The 21,863-nt window shown below is 44.6% G+C and overlaps 1 protein-coding gene across 2 annotated transcripts in view; it reads left to right on the top strand.

Moving 5' to 3' along the window:
* The first annotated feature begins 3,538 nt into the window (after positions 1-3,538).
* GYG2 (glycogenin 2) overlaps positions 3,539-21,863 on the top strand; it is a 56,390-nt gene continuing 38,065 nt past the window's right edge. The window contains exons 1-2 of one of the 2 annotated variants that reach the window (XM_075062320.1): positions 3,539-3,866; positions 20,590-20,728. In XM_075062320.1, the coding sequence (XP_074918421.1) occupies positions 3,860-3,866; positions 20,590-20,728 (146 nt within the window). In that variant the 5' untranslated portion in view covers positions 3,539-3,859. Of the gene's footprint in view, positions 3,867-20,586; positions 20,729-21,863 lie in introns of both variants that reach the window. The other variant, XM_032773564.2, reaches the window with a different exon arrangement.

Genomic DNA, 21,863 nt, shown 5'->3' with positions numbered 1-21,863 from the left:
TGCCCCAAAACCCTCCCTGGGGAACCCAAGACCCAAACCCCTTGGGTCTTAAAACCAGGAGAAATAAACCATCCCCCTCCTTTCCCCCTCCCAGACTTTCCCCTCCCTGGGCTACCCTGAGAGACTACACTGATCCAAACTCCTTGGATCTTAAAACAGAGAGGAATTAACCTTCCCTCCCCTTTCTTTCCCCCCACCAATCCCTGGTGAGTTCAGAGCCAATCCCCTTGGGTCTTAAACAAGGAAAAAAATCAATCAGGTTCTTAAAAAAGAAAGCTTTTAATTAAAGAAAGAAAAAGTAAAAATTATCTCTGTAAAATCAGGATGGAAAATGTTTACAGGGTATTCAGATTCATACAGTCTAGAGGGACTCCCTCCCCCCTAGCCTGAGATTCAAAGTTATGGCAAACAGAGGTAAAAATCCTTCCAGCAAAATACACATTCACAAGTTAAGAAAACAAACCATAAGACTAATCTGCCTTTTCTAGTTAGTACTTACTATTTTGAACATGAGAGACTGTTTCAGAAAGATAGGAGAAAGACCTGGTTGCACGTCTGGTCCCTCTTAGCCCCAAGAGTGAACAACGAACAAAAAACCCAGCACAAACAAAGACTTCCGTCCACCACGATTTGAAAGTATCTTGTCCCCCCATTGGTCCTCTGGTCAGGTTTCAGCCAGGTTCACTGAGCTTCTTAACCCTTTACAGGCAAGAGAGACATTAACCCTTAACCATCTGTTTATGACAGGGAGAAAGAGAGAGCTGTAGTCTTTCTTAAAGAGTAGTGCCTCTGTATATCCTTAATGCACACAAGGACTAAACCAGGGGTCGGCAACCTATGGCACGCATGCCAAAGGTGGCACGCAAGCCGATTTTTGATGGCATACAGGGCGGGCTGAGCCGCTCAGCCCACTGGCGCTCTGGGGTTCCCGCTGCTGGACCCTTGCCAGCTGGGGTCCCACTCAGCACCCGCTGCTGGCTTGGGGGAAGGAACCCCAGGCTGGCAGTGGGCTGAGACCCCAGCTGGCAGGAGCCAGCAGCCAAAACCCCAGAGCAGCGGCAGTGGGCTGAGTCACTCAGTCACTGCTCTGGGGTTCTGGCTGCTGGCCCCTTGCCAGCCGGGGTCCCCGCTGCAGCCCCACTCACCTTGCTTCCGGTTGGAGTTCCACCGCAGGCCCTTCGCCAGACAGGATCCAGGCTTCTGGCCCTGCTCAGCCCTACCAGCCTCCAGCTCCACTCACCTCAGCTGCAGATCTGAGGTTCCAGCGGTTAACAAGTGATCACTCAGAAGCCTGTGTGCAGCTTAAAGTATCAAAATACGTGCCAGAGATTGGAAAAGCCAGCAAGGAAAAGCAAGGGCAAGGATCACACTAAACTGATAAGATCTACATTTTAATTTAATTTTAAATAAAGCTTCTGAAACATTTTGAAAACCTTGTTTACTTTACATAGAACAGTAGTTTGGTTATATATTATAGACTTACAGAGAGACCGCCTAAAAAATGTAAAAATGTATTATCGGCATGCGAAGTCTTAAATAAGAGTGTATACATGAAGACTCGGCACATCACTGCTGAAAGGTTGCCGATCTCTGGACTAAACAGTGTTATGGGGTGAACTACTGTTACACCCTACTTTTCATTTATTTACAATTTAAAAAACCAACAAGATAAACACTTTCCTATTGAGTGGAAACGCCCCATGTTTATTTTCTCAACTAAAAGGTGGATTTTATTTTTGCAAGTTTAGGCATAATTGACTCAGCCACTTGAGTTGGCTAAGCAAGAAAAACAATGTTTAAAAAGGTTCTCAGTGGTCTAATTGCATTCACATAGTGGATGGGTTTTTTTGTTTGTTTGTTTTGGCTGCTATTGCTATTGTTTGCTATTGGTTGGTGATGTTTTGTTTGTTTTTGGGTTTTGGCAGCTTTTAATGTATGAGAGTAGGAAAAGAAGACAGTCAAGTGGTCAGATCACAGGACCCAGAGCCAAGAATACAGCCTAGCACTCCTGCCTCTGCCACTGACTTACCGCGTGACTTTTGGGTAAGCTTCTTTGCTTCACTTTTCCTATATGTGTAATGGGGACGATCAAAACTACCTTGCAGAGATATCGTGGGGCATAATTGAATGTTCTTTATGCACTTTGAGATCCTTGGCTAAAACATGCTACGTACATTCGCAACGTTACTGCGGCCAAATATTAGCTTGCATTTGGCTGTAGGGGATATTATAGCTTCAGAGAACTCCAAAACCACAATTACACAGGAGTAAAACAGGAGTAATGCAGTGGTGAACCTCTGTCTTCTTGGTTACCACAAACTGGATTAGATTCCATGTGAGCCACCATGCTCTTGAAGGTTTTTTTTTTTTAAATCAAAACTCTATCACCTTCTCCTAAGATGCAGCCTCCCCCCAAAAAAACTCTTATAAGAGGTGCTTGTTGTGTACCCTTTCCTGGCTTTTCTTTTTTGAGCATCCATGTGTGTGTGTCAGCCCATATGTGCAGATTCATGGGCAGAAGTACCTTCCCTGAAGAGCAAGCTGAGGAACGTACGCAAAAATGGCTTTTGTTCAGTCTTCGTACTGCCTGAATTCTTAGCCAGTGTCGCCCCAAATAAGCTATAGCAGCCCCAGGGATGACGACTATGCTGCCTACAACCCTTCCCAAGTCACTCCACAGTCCAGAATAGCCACAGCAAAGGTCTCTGGCTATACTTGCTGCAGGTCACTCACCACCAGTTTTGCTCTGCTAAGGTGCTGAGCAACAGCATCACCCCTCAAAGGAAGTTTATGTGAGCTTGACAAATCTGGAAATTATTATTTGTATTGCAGCAGCACCAAGCAGCCTGGCCCAAGACATATTGTGCTAGGGGCTGTACAGATACAGAACAAAGAGCTGGTCCCTAACCCAAACCACTTTCTTTTAAGTCCCTGAATATGACTTCCAGCTCTGGAAACGGCCGTTTGTCTTTTTTCTTGCCAGCTTATCTCTACAAACAATACCACTCTCGCCTCCCCTCCCCCAAACAACAATGTCGACCCTGGGGAGGAGATTTTATGGCTTCTCCTCCTCCCCCGTAACCCTTCGGCCCCTGGGTAGGAGACAGAGTGGGGCTGAGATTGTAAAGGTCTCAGTGAAACACACCAGCCAAATGCTCTGGAGGCAGGTGAAATGGCCACAGAATGGGCCCCCCAGCAGCGTGTGTGTGTGAGGGGTCCCCGGCGCACCGGCACGCGGGGCAGGAGGCGCGCAGCCAAGGAGGGCTAGCAGGAGGGGGGAGCACCGCTGGAGCGGGCGCAGTCCGGCTGGCCCCGGGGCTGGCGCGCCAGAGGTTACCTGAGTGCGGCCGGGCGGCGCTGGGGGCGGAGGCAGCCCCGCTGCCCAGCAAATGGCTGTGCAAGGGCAGCTGGAGGACTCGCACGGGGGGGCAGCGCGCCCCCCCCCCCCCCATAAAAGCATCTGCTCTGGGCCGCCTGCTGCGCCCGGGGCTTTGTCAGCGCGCGGGTCACCAGCGCTGGGCTGGGAGGCGGTGGCGGCGGCGCCAGACGCGACCCCAGGCTGGCAGGGGGAGTGGCCTATTGCACATGCAATCGGCCAGGGCTGCTCTCATGCACGCTAGAGCCTCCGGACGGTCAGGCTTTGTCCCCTGCTAAGGACAGTGCTGCTGCGGGGGCTGAAGGGAGCGTGACTTTGTAATTCCCTTCCTGGGTCTCCAGCCGCAGGAAGGAGGCTAATTACCAGCTGGGGATTTGTCAACTCAGCCCACGCCTGTTGGGAGCCCGGGAGACGGGCTGGAGTTGTTGTTGCCAGTGTCTGAACTCTACCCACCAACGAGAGCCTACCCTTCTGGCTGAAAGGATGGCTGGTGAGTAGGCTTGCTTTCTCTCCCTCCCTGAGGATCTTGTTAGTTAACTAGGCTTCACTTGAGTTTTAAGCCCATTGTCTTGAATAGAGTACACCAGGTGTGGTAGAGCTTTGTAGGAGTAGGATTGATTTGTTTTCCCCCTTTGGTTTTAGGATACATACGCGTTTCCCAGTGTTTTTCTTGATAAAGACTGTCATTTAGTGTATGCAGTATTTGTTCACAATAGAGTAATGCTATGTTGTAATTAGTAGGCCTGGATTAGGGTTTAAACCATCTGGCTGCTAGGAGCTAAACTCATTTATCTATTACATATGCAAATATAAAGTCCTTTACCTGGGTTATCGTTGGAGATTTCAAAGGTTCGCAGGGTTATGTTTGGTATAAAAGCATACTTACTGACTTTCTTGATCTGGGTGAAGAAAAGCTCTCTGTTTTATGCTGCTAATAGTGACACAGGTATTATTTATGAATAGCCTTCATTTTAATAAAAGCCAAATGGTAGTTTATTGTAATACAGGACATGGTTGGGTTTGATTTTGCTCCTGCTTATTCCCACGATCATTGCCTAATTTGTACTAGGGCTTTGCCAGAGCTGAGCCGCAGCACCTCTAGGTTTAGCAGTTCATCACTTATCACCTCTGGGCTTGCTGCATAATTTATGAATGTAAAAAGATTGCTTGAGACCCAGCACCTCTTTCATTACAAATTTAAGCGCTGTCCAGGATTACTGTGGTATAGAAGTTGTGACGGAAAAGGTTCCTCACATGGTTTAAACCTGTTTCCTCTGACCAATGAAGGAGTATCACTGAGAGTTTTGAAGAGAATTCCACTCTGTTCTGGGCCACAAAGATAGTGGCAGTGGTGTGGAACTTTGTGTATTGGGAATGATACATGGAAGGAATTGTGTGGAAGGAATCCATAAATTAGAAAATAAACCATTTTAGGCATCCTTATTTGTCAAGATGGAGAGTTATACTGATGTCTTATTGAATTGATTTTGGTTTGGGTAGCATGCTGAACTGTGATTTGTTGGAAATCTAATGATGCATTGCATGGGCTTCTCTTACTTATCTCTCCAAAGTCAGAATTTCCAGCAGCTCTGTGGCCAAATTTAATAACTGATTGTTTGTTTGTTTTTTATAAACTGAGATGTTAAAATCCTGGGATAAATATGGAGTGCAGTAGAATTATGGTTAAGCAAGTGTCAAAACCATTTTCTCATGTTATTTATTTGGCTTTCACCATGATCATTGATCATATTAAAGTCATGAGTTCTAGGCTGATAGTTATGTGATTAGACCATACCTCATATCTCAGTTGAAAATAAATACAGTACAATAGAAGTTGAGATGCAATTACTACTGACTTCAAAAACTGCACGCAGTATTCAAGGTGTATGCGCACCATGGACTTGTATAGTAGAATTATGATATTTACTGTCTTTTATTGGTTCCTTTCCTTATGGTTTCTAACATTTGTTAGCTTTTTTTTTTTAGACTGCTGCTGCATATTGAATGGATGTTTTCAGAGAGCTACCCACAATGACTCTAAGATCTTTTTCTTGAGTGATAATAGCTAATTTAAACCCCATCTTTTTGTATGTATGGTTAGGATTATTTTTTCCAACGTGCATTACTTTGCACTGATCAATGTGGTGGGCATCTTTGGTATCCCCCCCTCCCCCCCCGCGCCATGGATGTTTAAGTTTAATTAATTATGGTTGGTATAGCGAGTGTTTCAACTATGCTCATCTCTTGGACTAGATTCTGTATTCCACTTATTCCTAAATCAGGAATAGCCTCTCTTCTTATGAGTTCCAGGACAAGCTGCTCTATGAAGCAGTCATTTAATGTGTTTAAAAATGTTACTTCTGCACCCCTTCCTGAAGTGACACATACCCAGTAAATATTAGGATAGTTGAAATCCCCCATTACTATTGTGCTTTCTGCCTTTGTAGCCATTTTAATCCCTCTGAGTATTTCGCAGTCACCATTGCTATCCTGGTGAGGTGGTTGGTAGTATATTTATACTGCTAGACTCTTATTGTTGAAGCATGGAATTTCTATCCCTATAGAGATTCTATAGTACAGTTTGATTTAAAATTTGTGCCTTATTTGACTCTAGCTTTCTTTCACATGTAGTGCCACTCCCGCACCAGTGCAATCTATTATTCCTATATATTTTGTACCCTAGTATTACCATGTCCCATTGATTATCCTCATTTCCATGATGCATTAAGTGAGGATATTGCTATAATAGGCTAGTTCACCCATGTTAGTATTTAGACTTCTAGCCTGTTTTTAGTAAGCACTTGTACATTTTTGTCAATATTTAGTTGCTTGCCCTCATGTGTTCTTTTTAAATGTGATTCTTTCATGTTTGACTTTCTGACTAGCTCCTACCTGTGCTTTACCAACTACTTTGCTATCCCTTTATTAGGACATAGATTTTCTCCTTTAATAAATTCATCCCTAATGGATATATCCATCTGAACCATATGCTCTTCCACACCTGTTACTTTCCCTCAGCCCTTAGTTTAAAAAGTTCTCTACGGTGTGGTTCCATTTTGGTTTAGGTGGATCCCATCCTTTCTGTATTGGCATCTCCCTTCCAAAAATGTTCCTCAGTTCCTAATAAACATAAAACCCTCCTACTTGCAACATTGTTTCAGCCACACATTGAGACCCTGCAGTTCTGCCTGTCTTCCCGGCCCTGTATGTAGAGCTGGAAGCAGTTCAGAGAATGCTATCATGGAGGTCCTGGACATTAATCTCCTATGTAGCAGCCTCTCTCCTACCTTTCTCTGTCACTGGTACCTTCATGTACCACCAGTTCCTTCCCAGCACTGCACATACGTCTGTCTTAGGCCTTGCTACACTTGCAAGTTAGAGCACATTAAATCAGCCTTGGGTGCCCTAACTCCTGAGGTGTCGACACTGGCAAGGCATGTAGAGAACCCGGACTCCGTGGCTGGAGCGCCCATGGTAATCCACCTCGACGAGAAGCATAAAACTTGTTGTGCTCCAGCTGGAGTGCCGCGGTGCCAGTGTGGACACCCTGGTCTGCTTGGCCTCCAGAAGTGTCCCACAATGCCTGTTCTAGCCACTTTGGTCATCACTTTGAACTCTACTGCCCTTTCCTCGGGTGACCAACCGTCAGACCCGCCCTTTAAATTCTCTGGGAATTTTGAAATTCTCCTTCCTGTTTGCTCAGCAAGGCATGTAGTGATCTCAGAGCATCTTTCCAGGTGACCATGTCTCCACATGCCAGATGATCCCCAGTATGGAGAAATGGCGAGGTGCTGGACCTCATCAGTGTTTGGGGGAAGGAAGCTGTCCACTCCCAGCTGTGCTCCAGCCTTAGGAATTGTGATACCTGTGGGCAGATATCAAGGGCCATGATAGAAAGAGGCCATGACTGGGACACATTGCAGTGCAGGATTAAAGGGAAGGAGCTGTGGAATGCCTACCACAAAGCACAAGAGGCAAACTGCTGCTCCAGTGCTGCCCCCAGGACCTCCCGTTTCTACAAAGAGCTGGAAGCGATACTTGGGGGTGACCCCACCTCCACTCCGAAGAGCACCATGGACACTTCAGAGGCTGTAGCAGCCCAGCGTTCAACAAGGCAGGAGGAGGAAAGCGGGAGCGAGGGTGCTGAGGTGGATGGGGGCCCAGAGCCAGAGAACGGCCCGGTATTCCTAGATGCATGCAGCCAAGAGCTGTTTTCAAGCCAGGAGGAAGGTAGCCAGTTGCAACGGATGGTGTTCTGGAAGAACAAACAGCAGAGGAGGTGTCCGGTAACTGACTTTTATTTTGGGAAAGTAGTTGTTCGGTGCGGGCTCTTGGGGCAAGGAGGGTTGCAGAAAGAAGGGTTAGGGCTGCGTGCATGCCTTGATGTAGAATAGGGCGTCAGTGTGCTCTCTCACATTGCAGTAATCAGCCCCAGTGATCTCATCAAAGGTCTTGTGCAGAAGCTGCGCAATCCGCTTGCGCAGGTTCTGTGGCAGAGCTACTGTGCTCCTTGTCCCAGTAAGGCTAACATGTCTGCGCCACTGTGCTGTGAAGGGTGGGGGGGACCATTGCTGCACACAGGCAAGCGGCATAAGGGCCAGGGCGGAAGCCGCATTGTTGTAGAATACCCCTGCTTGCTTCCCAGATCACCCTCAGCAGTGAGATATCTTCCAGGACGAACTCATTCTGTGGAAAATGCGGAGAGGGTGTTCAGTGTAGGGGCCCCCTGCAGCTGTTGGCTGTTCCCAAGGCACAGAAACCCAGAGGACAGTGTGGCCTTGAAACAATCAGTCCTTCTTGCCCCTATGCTTACTCACCATTTTGGGGTTCCTGTGGGTTATGTGCACTTGCTTTGGGACAGACACTTTCTGCTATTGTGTACACTCTACCTGTGTTTAAGTTCGGCCGAATCATTGCTCTGTCTAGTGTGAACAATGATGCGTCTGTTAAGTGTTGCATTTGGGCTTTACAGATGCAACCTTGAGATCCCAGCCATCCATGTTATCAATGGCCGAAAGACTGCAAAGAATCAGGAAGCGTCCACGAAGAAGCAAGGAGGACCTGCTGCATGAAGTCAGTCCCTTACTGAAAATGAAAAAGTACAGGAGTGGCAAGAGACTGAAAGGAGGGTCCACCAGCAGAATGTGGATTGCTGGCACCAAAGCACGCAGTGGCTCCTAAGCATTTTGGAGCGCCAAGTGGACTCGATGCAAGCACTCATAGCACTGCAGGTGGAGCAGTTCTGCGCCCTCCCCCTCCGCAACCCTTGTTCCAAAACTCTTTCCCTTGTGCTCCCCATGTCACTGCCCCCAACATCCAATTTCTTATCACCACCAGCTGCCTCCAACACCTGTATCTTTACCACCTAGCCCTGCAAACTACGACTCTTACCCACTGCACTCAACCCCCATCACCATGCATTTTAGCCAGCCTTAAGTGCAGCACTCATTGCATGGCACTCCAGATAGGAAGCTGAATATGATAACAGAACATACGTAAATCTTTGATTGTCCCATTCCCCACTCCGTGCCCTTCCCTCCTCCCACACAGCACAGATGTGTCTTGCCCTTTCAGCTTCCCCAGCAGTTGTTTCTTTTCAATAAATGGAAAGCAACAGGCACTGCAAGTCAGTGCATCATACATAGCAAACACAGATGCCTAGTAGCACTGGAACTGCTGCACTTCCCTCCTGTGCAGGGCACCAAACATTACTGGTGGCATTCAGCATCAAATTGCTACCTCAAGGCATCCCTAATCCATACAGTCCCGCATTGGGCCCCGCTAATAGCTCTGGTCTCTGGCTGTTCAAATTCAGTGTCCAGGTGTTGAACCTCTATGGTACTTGCCTGAGTGAAGCTTTAACCCTCCTCTTCGCAAATGTTATGGGGGAAACAGCGCGTGACTGTAACCGGGGGGATGTTGTCATCGGCCAGGTCCAGCTTCTCATACAGACAGCGCCAGCGGCCCTTTAAATGGGCAAAAGCACACTCAGGAGTTATTATGCACCAACTCAGCCTGTTGTTGAACTGCTCCTTGCTGCAAGCTTCCCTATGTAGGATTTCATGAGCCATGGCATTAAAGGGTAAGTGGGGTCTCCAAGGGTCATAATGGGCATTTTGACTTCCCTTATGGTGATCTTCTGATCTAGGAAGAAGGTCCTGGGTTGTAGCTTCCTGAACAGGCCTGTGTTCCGAAAGATGCATTCATCATGCACCTTTCCGGACCAGCCTCCCTTAATGTCCATGAAATGCCAGCTGTGATCCACAGGCGCCTGGAGAACCATTGAGAAATACCCCTTCCGATTTATGTACTCGGAGGCTAGGTGGTCTGGTGCCAGAATTGGAATATGCGACCCATCTGCAGTTAGGGAAACCCATTTGTGCAAAGCCAGCCACAATGTCACACACGTTGCCCGGAGTCATGATTCTTCTGAGCAGGATATAATTAATGGCCCTGCAAACATGCATCAACACGATTCCAGCGGTTGGCTTTCTCACTCCAAACTGGTTAGCGACCGATCGGTAGCTGTCTGGAGTTGCCAGCTTCCAGATTGCTCTAGCCATGTGCTTCTCCATCGGCAGGGCAGCTCTCAATATCGTGTCGTTGCGCTGCAGGATGGGGGCGAGCTTGGCACTCAGTCCCATGGAAGTGGCTTTCCTCGTCCAAAAGTTCTGCAGTCACTGCTCATCATCCCAGACTTGCATGACAGTTTGATCCCACCACTCAGTGCTTGTTTCCTGAGCCCAAAAGTGGTGTTCCACTGTGGCAAGCATGTCCATAAATGTCACAAGCAATCTCGTGTCATGCATTATGTGAGTCGACATCATTATTGGACTTCTCACCGTCACTTTGTAGCTTAAGGAGGAACTTGACTGCAATTCGTTATGTGCTGGAGAGACCTATCAGCATATTCCTTGCAAGTTCAGGAGCCATTCCTGCAGACCGAAAGGGAAGACAGAGCGTGCAGTACAGAAAACGTTGAAAGAGGGCTCCAAATGTGGACAGAAGCACAGGGATTGCTGGGATGCGAAATGATGCATCATAGAGCATTGGGACAGGACCCAGGATGGCCCACACCCTCTGCCCCCTTCCCACAAGCCACAGCGTCAGAATGAGAAGAGGTGCTCTGTGGGATAGCTGCCCATAATGCACTGCTCCCAATGCCATTGCAAGTGCCACAAATGTGGCCACGCCACTGCGCTTGCAGCTGACAGTGTGAACACACGGCAGCGTTTTCCCTGCTGCAGTCTCTGAGGGCCAGCTTAACTCCTGGTGCTCTACATCTGCAAATGTAGCCATGCCCTTAGATGACTCATGAGATCTGCAAGCTTTGCACCCAGCAGGCAATTTACAAGTTTTCCCGATCATCACAGACCCAGCTATAGGTTTCTAATAACCAGATCCCCCATTATTATTACCTGGTTCTTCCTAGTAACTGGGGTTGCTTCCCCAGGAGGGGTAACCTCAGTGTGAGCGAATATCATCTGGAAGCAGGGTCCCAATTATGGGATTGTCTCTCCATTCCAGCTTGATGTTCTTCTTTCCTGAGACTTTCATCCTTTATTGTATCCCTGAAAGTCTCCACTATGTACATCTGTGTACCTTAGCTCTTCCAGTTCAGACACTCTGGATTCAAGACCCTGTAATGTCTCCCTGAAGGCCATGAATTGCTTGTGCTATATGCACACTTGTACTACCTGCCCATAAGGAGGTAACCATACATGCTGCATTCAGTACAGTAAATGGGATAGCACCCACTCTGCTACTTGATTTCTGCCTGCGTTATTTTTACTATTGTAGGAGTCTTCCCCCCCACCCCTTTGGATATTGGTCTAGGTTTAGAGTATGCTTGTTAGGTGCATCTGTCTCTCACACACCTTCTCTAAACTCCCTCGCTAAAGTCCTCTGTTTGTTAGTTCCTAGCTGGGATTTTAAATCCCTGTTCTCCCTGAGTTAGCCCTGCCTCCTTGTTTAGGGATCAGTAGATAGCAGGCTAGAGCCTCCTTAGAAAGCTTTCTGCCAAGCCTGAAAGGCTGCTTGGCTTGGCCCACAGCCCACCCCCCCAACAGAGCAACTATAATCTGTTATAACTCCAAAGGTCACATAATAGTCATTCCTTCGCAAACCTCCTGTTTCCTGCTCCTGCTCGCTAACTCCTTCTATTAAGGACTCCAAATTGCCACCTGTCAGTTGACTACTAGGCCTGGCCTCTTTGGTGACTGCAGCCTTGTCATGTCCAGCTCTCTGATGCTCTGCTTTGACACCTGACAAAGACATTTGTGCAGCTGTGTATTTAACCTGCTGTAAAAGAAATAGTAAAGCACTGCTGCTGAGATTCTAAAGCTATGGTTCAGCAGACACTTCTATGCCAAATCCTTTGGCTATATCTAAAGTTATATTCATCTAGGCCAGTGAAACAGAGCAGTGATACTGATTGAATGAAATGATTTGTAACATTATTTGTCCTTGCAATAGTCCAGTGCATCCTCACAGCAACACACTTTTTGGGAGAGGGTGAAGAGGGGAGTGAAGAGTCCTGGGGGAAGGCAACATTTTGGCATAGCCATATAATTTGCATAGTTGTACCATTTTATCTGGGATCCTGAAATGGCCATAATGCCTTCCTCTGCAGTTGGAGCAAGCACTTTTAGATAACTTCTAAATTCTTAGCTCCCATATAGTGAAACGTTCTGGAAGATGAAAGGTGTTCTAAAGAGTTAGGTATGAGTATCCCAGGATGAGATCATGAGTAATTATTTGTATTGCAGTAGCATTTAGGAACCCCAGTTATAGGTCAGGGCCTGACTGTGCTAGGCACTGTACAAACATCAAGGTTCCTGCCCTACTGCCTATGTATAAGACAAGAGACCAGCAGGTAGGTATAGCAAACAAGTGATGAAGTGCAAAGTAACAAGGAGACAATACTGGTCAGCATGAAAAGCAGTAGTACAGTGCACAAGGTGTTTAAATACTGTCCAGTTTTTGTAGGCATCGCAGCAGAGTTTCTCAGGCCTATTCATTATTGCTTCCATTGTGAACTACACCCCCGAGGAAGCAGTGCCACCACTTTATGTTGGTTTTATCTGAGAAGGGATGATGTAGGAGGCTGAGTGGTTGCTGATCCCCAGAAGAGGTTGTAACAGAAGTTACAAAGAAACTAAATAACCTCTAGATTGCAATGAATGGGCTAAATGGATAGAATGCTACTAAGAACATTGATCTAGGGAAATTCAGGATGAGTAATTTGACATGAGCGTCTTCCTTACTTGCTTTCTGGTTATGACCTGGTGCAAGAGGGGCACCAGCCTAGGAAGACCATGAAGAGCTGGAGAACTTCTGAATGGGTCAGGACATCTGCAGAGAGATAATAGCAGAGCTTGGCCCTGTGATATTGTGGAAGTACACTTGGATGTGAGCGGTAGTATACAGGTACAATTTATTAGCACGCATTTGGTGTAGGCTAGTTGACAATTTGACCTGGTGTGCTAGAAGTGTCTGTACAGCAATAAATGAGGACTGGCAGAGGAGTGTGTTTGCTATTAAAATATCCAAAAAATAACATGTGGATTTGAATGCAGCTAGGCCTTCCCCAGCTTTGTGGTGGTATTGATGGAACTCCCTTGTCCTTTCTCTGCCCACCACAGGCAGCACAGAAATACGTTAGCCGAAAATGCAGCTACTCTAGAAGCCAGCACTTGGATATGTACCTTGCCTGGCTGAAGGAAGTGCATGATTCATGAAATTCTAAGCAGAATCTGGCAGTTCATTCCCGCCATGCTATCTCAAGTTCATGCCTGCTAATTTTTGACCATAATAAAGAGCACTACCTTGATTGCCCTGTTGCTCCAGATTCTGAACAGGGCCCTGCACTGGCTTACGGTCTCATGAAGAGTTTATTTTTTTTTTTTGTTTTTTGCTTAGTTTGGTTTTGTGGGAGACCAAGCCTTGTTTGCAAGATTGGTGATTCACGACGTTTTGCAAACATCCAACAGTCTTGCCTGACCTCTCAGTAACTTTAGTTTCTTTTTACTGTCATTTCCATGTCATCTATCGACAGCATTCCACGTCATTCATGAGTTGTCTAAATGGACAGGAAACTCTGGGTATTGTTTCGCTGCTTTTTTTGAGGTTATGTCGTATTTTATTAAAACCAATGACAAGTTGGCCTGCTACTATTCGAGCTTGCTTTTGCTCTCTGATTTGACCTTGCACTACAGTTGTTTTATCTGAAAGCAAATGCACTTCTATATTGTAATCTGTATTTTATCTGTCGATGGGTTACATTCTGCCGTGACTGTCTTTATCTTATTTGACCTACTTCAGTATTTATTTAGATGCAGCAGCTTAAGCTTATTTAGTTGACTGTTTTGTGAATGCACAGATTATTTAACCTATTATCATTACGCGACATCTAGCACTTCCGTACGTGAGTGATCTTACATGCATCAGCCCTGCGTTCCACACCTGAGGCCAAACTGTGTTCCTACATCTGACATCCTAGAGGCATGAGGGACCTGGTCCATATGATAATGGAACTGACTTCCTTTGCGCCAGAATTTACCAGATAAGATCTTGAATGGGTATCCGCAGACGCGGGCCTTATTTTCAAGATATATGATCCGTTTGACAAGCGACTTCAGGGTTATCATAAAAAGTCTTCTTCTAGCGATACCATTCTAAATTGGGAATTCGCTGTTCTATCACTGTGGTGAAAAGCGTACTCACTTGTCATATTTCAAGAATTTTTGTTCCTTTATTTTAACTTGTTACCCCATTGGCCTTTCCTGATTGTGAATGTTCTGTGTGATTTTTTCGTCGAAAGCTATGTTTCTTGTTTGCATCACCAATTCTCAAGGTTCCATTTTCTCAGTATTTACTTTTCTTCGTTACATAATTAATTAGCACAGATGTTTATCCTTAATATCTTTTATTTTTTTTAAAAGCTCTTATTTTGGAAGGTCATGTTAGGATGTTATGTTTAATGTAGTTCAGACGTCGTCACTTCATTGCATGCACCCCTTCTCACACAATTACTACGCCCCCGGGGGGGGACAGAAGCCCGGCCTCGCAAGATTCCCTGCCCCAGGAGGTGGAACGGGTCAAGCTGAAGTCAGCGCATCGCCCCAGGAGGCGGGGCTGCGCTGGCCATCGCTGGGTGAAGCCTTGGGCTTTGACATTGGCTTGCGCGTGGGCTTTGGTTTCAGCCTGGGGTTTTCCCTTAACTCTTTAAAAGGGGCCAGGGCCCCTTGGTACCATGAAAGTGATCAATCCTTTGTGTGCGGCCACAATTGGAATCACTGATGTAATTGTTCCCTTGTACTCTTACAGTTTGTTTGGTATGCAGGAATGAAATGTCTGGGTTGAAACTTTGCCCATCCAATTGACTGGTAACTCATCTGTTTTTCGAGTATTGTGTAACATATTCCGTCTGGACTTAGCATTTGAAAAAGCCATAAGAAAGTGATATGTTTTCGCTTTATGGTTTTTTTTACTTACTTTAAACTCCATCTTTCTGGTTGTTCTATGTTACGACAATAATTTCGTTTGGTTTGTTCTCCAGTGTTTTGTTTTAGTATCTTTTGAGTCATTAGTGCTGTTGGCTATTTCATGTACTCTGGATGTCCTCTTAATCGTATCTTTCTTTGAAGCTCTCTGTACTGTTGCTAGCGGCCGTTTGGTATTACTGTTGTTCTTGTTTTTTTTATAAACGCTGACTATATGGAGTCATCTTTCTTAGTGATTTTTCAATGTTACGAGGTCTATCATAGATTGGGTGAGAACTCCAGATCTTTTGTCCCCCCTGTCGCAGGTATCAACCTCGTAATTCCCAGCCGGGCTTGTCAAGACAGCCTTAAACCTCTAAGGATGAGTTCACACTCTAGGTAATCCTGTCAGTGCTTCACACCTTTACTGAATGTCTTTTCACTACATATCCTGTGAGTCCCCCACTGCCACTTGAGACCATTGCTTCTTGTTCTATCATCTGCCACATCTGAGAACCATGTAGCTCCATCCTCTTTGGAACGCCCCTTTCTGGTAGTTGAAGGCTGCTCTCAAGTCCCTCCTCACTCCTCTCTTCTGCAGACTAAATAAGCCCAGTTCCCTCAGCCTCTCCTTGTAAGACATATTCCCCAGCCCCTTGATCATTTTTGTTGCCCTCCACTGGACCCTCTCCAATTTGTCCACATCCTTTCTATAGTGGGGGACCCTATATGCCAGATGTGGCCTCACCAGTGCCAAATAGAGGGGAATAATCACTTCCCTCAGTCTGCTGGCACACTGTTGACTCATATCCAGCTTCTCATCCACTGTAATCCCCAGGTCCTTTTTGGCAGAACTGCCTCTTAGCCAGTAGGTCCTCATCCTGTAGTGGTGCATGAGATTCTTCTGTCCCAAGTGTAGGACACTGAACTTGTCCTTGTTGAACCTCATCAGATTTCTTTTGGTCCAATCCTCCAATTTGTCAAGGTTACTCTGGACCCTATCCTACCCTCCAGCATATCTACTTCTCCTCCCAGCTTAGTGTCATCTGTAAACTTGCTAAGGGTGGAATCAGTCCCACATTCCAGATCTTTAATGAAGATGTTGAACAAAACCGGCTCCAGGACTGACCTCTGGGGCACTCTGCTTGATACCGGCTGCCAACTAAACATCGAGCCATTGGTCATCACCCATTGAGCCTGATGACCTAGCTAGCTTTCTATCCACCTTATAGTCCATTCATCCAATCCATACTTCTTTAACTTGCTGGCAAGAATACTGTGGGAGACCGTATCAAAAGCTTTGCTAAAGTCAAGATATATTACATCCACTGCTTTCCCGATATCCACAGAGCCAGTTATCTCATCATAGAAGGCAATCAGGTTGTTCAGGCATGACTTGCCCTTGATGAAACCATGTTGACTGTTCCTGATTACCACCTTCTCCTCCAAGTGCTTCAAAATGGATCCCTTGAGGACCTGCTCCAGGCCTTTTTCCAGGCACTGAAGTGAGGCTGACCTATCTGTAGTTCCCCAGATTCTCCTTCTTCCTTTTTTTAAAGACGGGCTCTATATTTGCCTTTTTCCAATCGTTTGGGATCTCCCCTAATTGCCACAAGTTTTCATAGATATTGGCCAATGGCTTTGCAATCACATCAGCCAACTCTGTCAGCACCCTCAGATACATTAGATCTGGACCCAGGAACTTGTGCATGTCCATCTTTTCTAAATAGTTCTTAAACTGCTCTTTCACCATTGAAGGCTGCTCCCCTCCCCACCCCCCAATACTGTGCATACTAGGCGCTGACCTTGTCTGTGAAGACTGAGGCAAAAAAGCATTTGAGTATGTCAGCTTTTTCCACATCTGTCACTAGGTTGCCTTCCCCCATTCAGTAAGGGTCTCATGCTTTCCCTGACCACCTTCTTGTTTCTAGCATACCTGTAGAAACCCCTCTTGTTACCCTTCAGATGCCTTGCCAGCTGCAATTCTAATTGTGCTTTAGCCTTCCTGATTACACCCCTGCATGCTCGAGCAATATTTTTATATTCTTCCTTAGTCATCTGTCTAAGTTTCCACTTTTTGTATGCTTCCTTTGTGTTTAAGCTCACTGAAGATTTCTCTGTTAAACCAAGCTGGTCGTCTGCCATGTTTGCTATTCTTTCTGCACATCGGGATGATTTGTTCCTGCACCCTCAAGAAAGCTTCTTTAAAATATAGCCAGCTCTTCTGGACTCCCCCGCCTGCCCTCAGATTAGCCTCCCAGGGGTTCCTGCCATCAATTCCCTGAGGGAATCAGTCTGCTTTTCTGAAATCCAGGGTCCGTAGTACTTTCATCTACGCAGCAATCTATTTGAACAGTTCTAATCTGGATCTCACATTGGGTACAATTTTACTTAAGTTTAAAAGTATCTTTTTGATTGAATATTGATTAAATGAAAATGCTGGTTTTGATTTGGAGGTTTTTTGTTTTTTAAATAAACTATGGATACTCCTAAAGAGACTAAAGGATGTGATCTTTTATTATTTCTAATCTTACTGTCATTTGGAGCACAAGATTTTACCTTAATATCAGTAGGTCCACAGGAATCCACATTTAATAGTCCCTTGTTCTTCGCTTGCTTCCTTCAGGAATTTGATGAGCAAGGACATCTCTGATAGTACTTTCCAAACTGATTTTAGTTAGCTGCAGTAGTGATTCACTTATGTTATACCACTGTTTACTTTTGTTCTGTCCTACTAATAATATGATATTGGAGGATGGGTAGCTTCAAATTAATTCAGTACAAATACAGATAAAGCAGAGATTTTTGACTTGTGTTAATGCTAGTTTTTGCTTCTGGTCTGAGTCTCTTGAGCTAGAGGGAGCTAGTTTTAAACCAAATCAGTCAACAAACTTCATAATATACATTGTGGCCCAGCCTGTACCTTGTCAGGTAAAAGTGGGAAGGCTGTGGAAAAAGAAATTGTGAGGATTAGGGTATCCTGTCTTGGACAGTTGTAAAAAAAACAAAACAAAACCAAAAATCAGAACAATTTCCTGACTGTTAGGAAATTTTTAAAACATTTCTAAATAAAAAGCTTATGCCATGAAGGTAAGTGTCTGCGGTACCTTGACAGTGTGTGGTGAAGGGTTACACCCCTTCACTTTGCTACCTTACAGTTGAGGGAGCCATGATCCTATTTCTTGTACTCCCCCCGTTCTGCAAAATACTAAGCGGCCTCTACTCTCATTAATATCCAGACTTAAGTTAATAAAAGTCAAATGATCTCAAGCTTTGCAGGACCAGGCCTCCTGAGCATAATGGCTGTGTCATTCTGATGTTGCTTAGAGGTGATTGGGCAAGGTTTGGGCCAGGTCTCCATGTGCTGCTCATACAAATCAGCCAACAGAGCTGAGCTGGCACTGGGGGGAATGTATGCTACTCCCTTGAAGAATTCCAACAAAAACAGCTAGAATGCTTCCAGTGATTCAGGTTTGGATGTTAAAAGGAGATGATGACACTTAGTAGGGTTAGACTCAGTCTAATGATTTACACAGGCAGCAGCCATGTCCTAAGGCACAAAGGGAGGTGGGAGTCTTTCTTGTGAATCTGTTTCCTCTGCTCTCAACTGACCTAAATGTTCTAGGTTTTAAAGATTATTTTAAATTTGTAATCTGGTTGTGTAAAGTCAAAGCGATCAACTTGCTCCAGTCACATTGAAATAGGGTAGATGCTGATACTATATACAAGTTGGATAGAGGCTGGTGCTTTCTCAGGCAATCATAATGAACTTTACATGCATGTTTTTCTCTCTTCCGTTTTGGATTGCTGCAGTTCTCTGCTGTGGTACATCTGTGCCAGACAAACTTGCCCCTGAACTTTGCCACATATAATGCTTACTCTCATTGTTTATTTTGTTTTCTGAGGGTGGTTTTAGTATTTTTTTTTTCCTAGTCTGTAAAGCGGTTAGCTTTGGAATACATTTTTAATGGTTTTATCTAGGCCATGTCAACGCTAGTGAGCTTACAGTGGCACAGCTGCACTGTTGTAAGATCGCTCGTGTAGCCGCTCTATGCCACCAGGAGAGAGCTCTGTCAACATAAACGAGTGGTGGTAGCTATGTTGGTGGGAGAGTGTCTCTTGCCGACAGCACTGACCACACTGGTACTTCTGTTGGTGTAATTTATGTCACTCAGAAGGGTGTTTTTTCACATTCCTGAGTGACATAAATTATACCGACAAAAGTGCTAGTATAGAAATAGTCTTATACAGAGTATTATAGAGTCCTTTCTCAACTCCTGCTTGTTTAGCAATTTTCAGTACACCAATCAGTTCTAGTTTTAAAGCATTACATCTTTAGATTATCTTGCTGATATTGGGTAGAAATAATAAATTAATTTTAATTAAAAATTAAACACACATTTTGATATCAAAACCTTTGATATTAGTTTGTATGTACTGTGTTCCTCTAGAACAGTTTGCTTCACCAGCGATGTTGGTTTTGCCCAGAACTGTTAATATAGTACCATGCTTCAGAGAAATTCCACTTGAGGCCATCTCCTTGAGAAAATGTTTTGCTATTGCTGGTATAGTTTACTTCTGCATAATTGCCTGTACTTTAAATGGTGGAGTTGAGTTACTAATGCTTCCAAAACAAATATTGACTGAAGATATCCAACAATTTGTAGGAGTCAGTGAAATCCATCCAACAACGATCTCCTGGTCAATTGTGTTGCCTAGTGAGCCCAGACGTGTTGGTTGATGGGTGGCTTGCTCTCAGAGAGATGCCATTCACCTATTGGCTGTGTGATTTTAGTTTTCCCCTGGGCAGCCCCAGTAATAGCATTCTTGTTAGAAAGCAAAAATATATTGTTATGCAACCGTGTTTATTAATAGGTTAACACCAACAGGCAGAGACCCTGGAATAATGATGCAGATGTGAGCCCAGTAAATAAAATAACCAACTGTTACTGCAAGAATACGCAGAGACAGCTTGACTCCTCCTATTGGTGCTGTGACAGTTTCATTTCCCCCAGGGGCAAGAAGCACAGGCATGCCCCTGAACATCATCTGAGAGTTACTTCGTGATATGGGATCTTTGCCATTTGAGAGGAGTTACTCCTAGGAGCTATATGCAGGTATGCCAAGGTACACCTACTTACCCAGCCTGCTTAGTAACTCTGTTACGTTATTCTTCTCTGTATCCTTTTTGAATATTGGTTTGATTCAGAGAGGTCACAAAAAGATAGATGGATTTAGCAATTTCTTATCCTCCTGCCTTAACAATATGCAGCAGTGTGTTTTTTCTGTGATAATGACATGAATGAGAAAACTTGCCTAATCAGTTGGATTATATTGTATACAATATTATTTGAAGGAAAAATCTTTAGATTTATTACAAGGAAGCTGACATGATTTGGCAGTAGGGTGTGCAACACCACCTGGGAAATGATTTGTTTCTAAATCAATGTAAGGTTAGTTCACAAACCCCGTAGCAGATACTAGCCTAAAGTAGGGGTTAACAAAAAACAAGAATTGGACACGTTCTGCAAATGTGTGCCTAGTATTCTCTATTCAATTTTCTGTCTTTTGGCAAGGTTTGGGAAGGGAAGGAGCTTATCATAGAGAGCACAAACTCTTACAAGCTATAGCCTGTTTGTTAGCTGGAGGAGAAGTTGGATAGTGGGATGCTGCCAAGAACGCATATTTTACATAAATAGAATAACCATTCAAAATATTTGTTCACAGTAGCAGATCAGGCATTTGTGACCCTTGGTACGGATGATGTTTATTGCCAAGGAGCTCTGGTTCTTGGACAGTCCTTGAGGAATCATATGACATCTAGAAAGCTGGCTATACTAATTACACCACAGGTCTCCAGTGCGATGAGGTAAGAATTCAAAAATTCTCAGCTGTAGAAAATGTGAAAAATAATTGGTTGCAAACTGGACTTCTGTTGAATTTCTTGCCATAACATAATTACAAATAAACCTACTATGTTTTTTGTTTTTTTTAATGCATTCCTTAGCTTCTTGCTGTTCAGAGAAACTAAACCTGAGGTTTTCAACAGTGACTAGTGATTTTTGTGTTTCTCAATCTTTTATTTCCACTACACAGAAAAAGTGTGGGGGGAGGGCAGCCATACCCTCCTGAAAATTAGGCTTCTTTAAGATGCCCCAGTTTGGGCACCTAAAATTGCTAATCACTTGAAAATATTGCCCTAAGTCTTTGATGGTGGAACACTTAAATCGTTGTTGTTTTTGTTTTGTTTAACAAACACCTTACCATTTAGTCTGATTCCATAGCCATTCTATGTGCAGAACTCTCATTCGATCACTTCACATCTAGTAAATTAGTTGGGTCAGACCTAGACAGCAATATGCTGGGAGACTCAGTTGACTGCAGGACACGATGCCGGTAAATCAGTAGATGGTAATCTTAGCTCTTACCACTGAACCAGTGCAGCAGTATACTGCTGAAGGGGCCATCTTGTGAATGGGATGTAAAACAGAACACCACAGACTTCAATTGTTACATCTGCTTATATTGGGTCTGAGTTTGGCTTTGTGTGCAGTTTGAGAACTGTGCACATTGCTGTCATAAGTAGATAGGTAAGGGTTAATTTCCCTTTACCTGTAAAGGGTGAACAAAGGGGGAACCAAACACCTGACCAGAGGACCAATCAGAGACCTGGATTTTTTTTTAAAGTCTGGGAGGGAACTGGAAACTCGGGGTCCTTTTTTGTTTTCCTCGGCTGTGAGTAAACAAGCTTTTCTTCTAACTCCATCTTCTTTCAAATATTCTACTATCAAGTGTGAGTACAAAGGAAACAAAGTAATAGGCTGTTATGTGCTTTGGTTTGTAATTACATGTGTGTGGATTTTGCTGGACTGGTTTAATTGGGCTATCTTTTAAATCAGACTGTTTATTCCTATTTTCTTATAAGCCATATCCCTGTATTGAGTTTCTTAATGCAGAGTTTTAGTTATATGTAAGTCCTTTCTTTTTTATATAAAGTTTTCTCT

This window comes from Chelonoidis abingdonii, chromosome 1 (assembly GCF_003597395.2).
Source record: "Chelonoidis abingdonii isolate Lonesome George chromosome 1, CheloAbing_2.0, whole genome shotgun sequence".
Classification (NCBI taxonomy): domain Eukaryota; kingdom Metazoa; phylum Chordata; order Testudines; family Testudinidae; genus Chelonoidis; species Chelonoidis abingdonii.
The sequence above is the reverse complement of the archived record's forward strand: the minus strand, read 5'-3'. Positions and strand labels throughout refer to the sequence as shown.